The 6,901-nt window shown below is 40.4% G+C and overlaps 1 protein-coding gene across 1 annotated transcript in view; it reads right to left on the reverse strand.

Moving 5' to 3' along the window:
- The window catches only part of ptprn2 (protein tyrosine phosphatase receptor type N2), a 53,596-nt gene extending 47,488 nt beyond the window's left edge, over window positions 1-6,108 (reverse strand). The window contains exons 1-2 of the mRNA XM_020602314.1: window positions 6,075-6,108; window positions 2,913-2,977 (exon numbers count right to left, since the gene is read on the reverse strand). Of these exons, the coding sequence (XP_020457970.1) occupies window positions 2,913-2,977; window positions 6,075-6,108 (99 nt within the window). The remainder of the gene's footprint in view (window positions 1-2,912; window positions 2,978-6,074) is intronic.
- Window positions 6,109-6,901: the final 793 nt, after the last annotated feature.

Below are 6,901 nucleotides of genomic sequence, written 5' to 3' on the forward strand. Positions count from 1 at the left end.
CCCATTGAGCATCTCTGGAGAGACCTGAAAATGGCTGTCCACCAACGTTTACCATCCAACCTGACAGCACTGGAGAGGATCTGCAAGGAGGAATGGCAGAGGATCCCCAAATGCAGGTGTGAAAACTTGTTGCATCATTCCCAAAAAGACTCATGGCTGTATTAGCTCAACAGGGTGCTTCTACTAAATACTGAGCAAAGGGTCTGAATACTTATGACCATGTGATATTTCAGTTTTTCTTTTTTAATAAATCTGCAAAAATGTCAAAAATTCTGTGTTTTTCTGTCAATATGGGGTGCTGTGTGTACATTAATGAGGAAAAAAATGAACTTAAATGATTTTAGCATATGGCTGCAATATAACAGAGTGAAAAATTTAAGGGGGTCTGAATACTTTCCGTACCCACTGTACATTTATTCTCAAAAAATATTTTTAGAGATTAAATATCACCACAGATGCACTGAGTAAGATTTAAAGATTATTAACCCATTTTTAATCCTATTTCTAAGCTTTAAATATATCATTATATACTCCTAGCATTTGGCCTTACAGACAATATGATGATTGTCTTTTCCATCCATACGTTATCTATAACACTTATTCCTGAACAGGGTTGTGGGGGGCCTAGAGCTGCATGTATTTGGACTGTGGGAGGAAGCCGGAGATCCCAGAGAGAGCCCATGCAGGCACAGGGAGAACATGCAAACTCTGCACAGAAAGGCCCTGGAAATTGTGTCGTCAGTGTTAAAGTGTGTATTCCTCTCTCAACCAAAGGGGGAAGCACTGAGAAAATCACTGCTAGGCACATCAAAATGAGGAAAAGAAGTTGTCACACTAACTGGGGCTGTGGCTACCTTCTGCTGTAATGCACACTGGCTGACAAAAATAAATATAATAAAATAAAAACAAAGGCTCAGCTAGAAAAGTCTCAGTCAAATGACGGGCCTCACGACTAATGATTCAACCAGTGGACCTTCAGGGGACAGCCCTAGTTATTTTCCACAATTAGAGTACTAAATGGCTTGTAATAGCACAGACATATTTATATGCATGGTTTCAGTGAGGTATGGATACTGACAGTGCAGTCAAATTGGGCTGAAGCTGCAAAAGGCCACATCCACTTCTCCGCCTCTCACACATTTACAGCCCCACACATACATAGTGTACATTATTTAAGACAAAGTAGTCATTTTTCTGTTTTCCCTCTTAATGAAACCACCCTCCCTGAGATGTAAAATGGAGTAGATACTGCTCAGCCTATTGATCGATGCCTCCTCACCCCATTCTGACATTTGCTTATCTGAATCAACATCTACTGCTATTGATGTTTGCTCTATCTGGACATCTTCTTAAGGTGTGCTGTTATTTGTCAGCTCTTAAATAAAAACAGAAGTGGGGAGAATCGTCAGTGATAAGACTTAACGACACCAGCCACAGTGATTGTTTTATATAAGCTGGAGGACAGAATACTGTCTGTGGGAAGCTCAGCACTGTATTGTGATTAATTTCTCACTCTATACCTCTTATGGTTCCACTGAGCAATTTTCTATTTTTGCCACTAATAAGCAGGTTAAAGAAGACTCATTCTGCAACCTCTCGCATGGATTCACTCATAACTATGGTCAATTTACTGAAGCTTTACTGAACACCTTTTAAACTAATGGATTTAAGAGCCCACTCTACAGGCTCTCCCAGTAAAATCTACAATTTTCCCAACTTCACCCAAACTCTCCGCTTCTCGGATAGAAACTAGTGAGAGCGACACATCCACAGTAGAGTAAAATTTCAAGCTTTATACTTTGCCATCTTTTAATTCTAATACAGTACAGGCCAGACTTCCTTAACATGCTTTTCTACAAATAAATTTTCTCCCCATGAGGTGGAAGACAGATTCTTCCATTCCTCCTTCCCTCTTTCCTCCCTTGCCCCATCTCCTGCAGAGAGGTCATTATTGCAGCTAATTATCTGCAAATAGGCTCAATATGACAAACACAGCGCTGCACCGGTGCTGGCTAAGCACAGGAATCAGTCTGAGTGGGAATGAAAGAGTGAAAAGGAGGCAAGGAGAGACAGACAAGGAACAGAAAGGGGTCACACTGAAGAGAAAAAACGTGACTCAGAGATAATTGAGAAGAACATGAGAAAGACACTGTGGAATAAGATGAGAGAAAATGAGGAACTATAAAAGTGCTATACTGTAAGTGGAAGGCAGACTGGGGAAAAAAGGCAATGACACGAAAAGGGAGACAGCATAGACATGGGAAAATTATCTTTTCTATACAGTGTGTGATGGTTGCTGCCACTGGAAATGTCCTGCAATGTACAGGCCACATCAATTTAACTCCCAGCATGCTTTGTGAGGAGGGTATCTCAAGGCTCTAAGGCTGTTTATCTCATCTCCACAGAGAAACTCATTTACCAGGCAAACATGGAGGGCTATGATGCATCAGTAGGTGCTTGATTAGATCCTTACTTCTGATGCGTGCAGCTATTTATCAGTGTTGAATGAATGCACATTTGCTTTCCTTTCATCTGGATAATCCTGAGTGTCCTTCTGCTTAATTTCTTCAAATGAATGCGTCACAGGAGCATCAGGGCTCCCTGCAAAGTGACAGGATAATCTAGTTATTGTTGCCCCACAGTTTTGATCAACACTTTAAGTTTCACAAAAGGCATCAGGCATTGTCTTGCTGTGTTTTGTTTGCCAGTGACAACAGCTCTAAAAAACCTTAGGAAATGAATATGAGTGGCAGCATTAAGGGATCATTGCTACTAAAGATTAGTATGTGGCTGCAGGTGTGATACAGATGCTAAGACAAGTTGAAATCACTGAGCTATTCCTGTCCCATAACACAGACAACACACACAAGCACACAGAGCTGAACAACAGATTTTTAGTGAGTATGACTTACATCACTAACTCCAGCCTCCACTATCTTCAGGCCTGTTTCCTTCTCCAGCTGCTGCTTCTGTTGGACTGCATGGGGAGACAAGAGCAGAGGAGGTGCTGAGAATGAGCAGCGGATGACACAGTAGCAGATTTTTCACTTCCTGAGGGGAAACAAGTGGTCAGTGAAAGTGAGAATGATGCACTGGATGCAACAGCATGAGTCAGATGTCAAACTGGTCATAGACAGGCACCACACACACAGAAAATCTTTATGATGAGAAGAAGAAAAACAATCCTCAGTGCAAGATAGCTGAAAGGAGTCTGTGGTGGCTCTTGGAAGGATGATAGGTAGGAGCTAAAATTGGTTTAAGTTTGATTTATTGTCTAGCACTAGATTTCACACACTGATATGCAACACTAGACCGATGTAATATTTAGGTTTATGCCCTAGACCGATGTAATATTTAGGTTTATGCCCAACAGCAACTGTGTTTGCATTTTTCTTTGGGATACAAACAATGGTGGGTAGGGCCTCCTTGTTTCTTTACTGAATATGGGACCATTCTGTGTTATTGTGATATTTACGCTGTGATAAAGCATGGATCATAGTGGAAAGAATGTTTGTCAAGGAAATTACTTTGCTTTATGAAAAGAAGACGACTACTGGGCTGCAGTCACAGATCCTGCAACTCGCACATGAAGCGAATCCCAGTTCCCTTATTTTATCATTCCTCAGTCCTCAATCTTGTGAAGGATACACTTGTGTATCCTTCACAAAAGTCTGTTACGGATTGACATGCCTTGTATTGGAAATAAGTTTGTGAGTGGATGTTACACATGAAAGATCAGTGGCAACCTCTCTCCTCGAAGCCTCTCCTTGCATCCTACGTGGGCAGGAATAAGATGCTAGTAAAAGATGCAGGAGAAGGAAACATGGATGCTATTAGTGGAACTGGGATTCACCTACTGTATTTCTTAAACTGCAGCAGCCATGATGTGAAATTTTTAAGAAGGTGTGTGTCAGCTATAGTATAGCCTAAGTATATGACCACCATACAGAAGCTATGCAGAAATATAAATTAAGCTTTAGCAGATATATATTCACCATCTCAGCACTAAATTAGCACTAAACACAGTACAACTGAAGCTGATAGGAGAGTAAAGTTCTGCCATGACGATATTATTATGTCAGATGTCACCAAAGTTAACATACATTATCCTGAGGGGATCATGAATGTGTGTGTCAAATTCCAGTGTCATCCCTCAATGAGAAGTCTGGAGATCACTAAAGCCAACAGGAATATAAATGTCTGCATAAAATACATTGTCAGTTTATCTAATATTTGTTGAGATGTCTCAGTCTTGACCAAAGTGATGGAAAATGCTGGCATTCATGGAGCCATGTTGCTCACAAAGCTAAAAATATAAAAATCAAAAAAGGTTTACCATTATCTTCACACACTGAGTCAGACCTACTCAAGATTATCAGAAAGCATTTGAAGTGCACAAACTAACTAAAGCTCCAGTCTTTGTTCTTGCAGTTAACACACCACCTGAGTTTGAACCTCAAAGGATATCGATCTAATCAAATATGCCATGCTATTTCCATAGCTTTGTTCATGTAAGATATTCTCATGCAAATCAAAGTGAGGAAGTAAATATATACAGATCAAGATCACACGTTTTGCCGCCTTTTTCACCTCTTGTGCTTAACGCCACTGTCTCACTTTGATAGAAACATTTATATTGAAAAACAAAATCAAAGGGGTCTTAATAGATTATACCAAATTATAGAGTGAAAGAGAAAAATTGAGCATAATTTTAATTGAGTTTGTTAGCATGTGAATGAAATTGGTAATGGGGAAAAGGAAAAAAGTGAGAGTTAAAGAGAGAAAGAGAGCAGGTCCTTTAAATCCCATTTCCCCAGATGAAGGCTATGCAAATGACCCTGAAGAGCTGAACCCCACCTCACACTCCAAATTCAGCAAGGGCCTGTTTAATTAGTATTTTAATCTATCCCAGTGATTCCACTCATCCACAATGTATGCAGCATTCCATCTAATTAAGCACGCTACTTTTAGGATAATCATCCATCTCCCTCAGTCTTCCTCTGTCGCCTTTTCTCTTTCTGGTTATTAAGGATCTTGCAAACATTGATCATGCTGTCATCTCATCAACATGGCAGCAAAGGGGACATCTTATATTTTAGCTGTCGGCCAGGGGTTTCTGAAGAATGGCAAAAAGGAGGCGGCTAGCGTTGGAAAGGTTAAATATACAGTGAAAGTCTCTAAATTAGAGTGTCACATAAAAGAACTGAAAGAAAAAAAAACATTTCCTGTCATTAACGAGAGGAGAAAAGTCTTCAACCTGCATGTCTCCAGGATGAAACTCATTTTCATCTCATGTTGCCACCCCCTGTATTTAGTCCCAGACATACTGCCTCTCCACAGATAGCCACAGTACCTGCTCGGTCGTGGTGCTATTTAAGAGGGGGGTAATGAGCGAGGTAATTGGGCCCAGCTGGGTGAGGGCGTAGGTGGTGGAGAAGGCGAAGTTGCTAAAAGGTCACACAACATTTTGGTCCTAATGAGGACCCCTCTGGGGCCGATACACATCATGAGTCAAACTAGGAGAGACAGGAGAGATTAGCCTGGAATCAACACACGTACACATCAGAGCGGCTGCAGCTAACGATTTGAATGACAAGCTGACATTAACCTTCTTACAGTGAAACTAAGGAAGCCTGAAGGTCAGTATTTATTTATGAATCAAAGCTGAGGACTCTCCAATCAACCTGAGGGAAAGGATGGTCCCACAACATCCACTTAAATGTAAATAAAAATGTACTTGCCAAGCTCATTAGCTGGCAGCTGGATGGATCTGGGCTGCAGTGAGAATCCAATTGATCGCTTGTTCTGTCACTGACTGTAGAGATAACAGCCCACAGTGTCTCTTTATGGTCACCCCATATATTAACCTCCCACTGGAGCTCACTCTTTTTTCCAGACTGTGGAAAAGAGATGTCAGGACTCATTTCAAAGAGGCTCCTCCAGCTATTTTAATAGGCATTGTCTGAGGCTATCTAGTCAGATCTCCAATCTTGAGATCTGATCCTCGCTGCTCATAATGTAATGTAATGCCAGGAAGATTTTCATGTGATCAAACGTGCACCATTTTAACTTACATAACTTGCGTACAGCTTTATTGAATTGCCTCATGGTACAATACTGTCATGATAAAAAGTCCACGATATGATATTTATCACAATATTCAAAAAATGTAAAGAATTTCGTTGATAAGTCACTTTTTATATAATTTCCTTTTAACTTGTAGTACTTCTGCTTTCCTGCTTTATTAAAATAAAAGTAGCCAGCCATGAGCTAAGCATGTGCAAAAATCCGACGTGAAGTCATTGGCACTGAATGCCTGAAGTTTTTGTACAACTGCAAAACAAAAAATATGTAATGCAGCAGTCATTTTATGAAATACAATAAAATACAATATATTATTGTAGCAGCTGGATCTCGTAAACAAAACAAGCCACAGTCACAGTGGAACATCAGTGTTTTAATACCCCCTAGGCAGGTTTTACGTCTCCTGTTTGGTGGCTGTGCTGATCACTATGTCCCTTTCAAATTCTGCACCCTGAACTCAGTAATATTAGTGAAATAGCCAAATGTAATATCCTGGAAGATACCGTGACAGTCCCACACCGGTATCACAATATTGCTACATCCCTAAAAAGTAAGTGTTATTTGTAAAATTACCACCACACAAATTTCAACCACTACCTCTGAATTATTTCAACTAGACCTGTTTCTGCTGCCAAAGGACATTTTTCATTTACAAACTACACTTGTGCACAAAGGAATCTGCCCTGATTCACCAGGTGAACAGGAAGAGCAGAGGAATACTTAAAGAAAAGGCACTGGGGTTTATGGAGGAAGAGGAAAAGTCATCAATCATCAGTCTAAGGAATGATTGTTGTATTTCCTTGACATGCACAATAGT

Source organism: Monopterus albus, unplaced genomic scaffold, assembly GCF_001952655.1.
Source record: "Monopterus albus unplaced genomic scaffold, M_albus_1.0 scaffold55.1, whole genome shotgun sequence".
Lineage (NCBI taxonomy): Eukaryota > Metazoa > Chordata > Actinopteri > Synbranchiformes > Synbranchidae > Monopterus > Monopterus albus.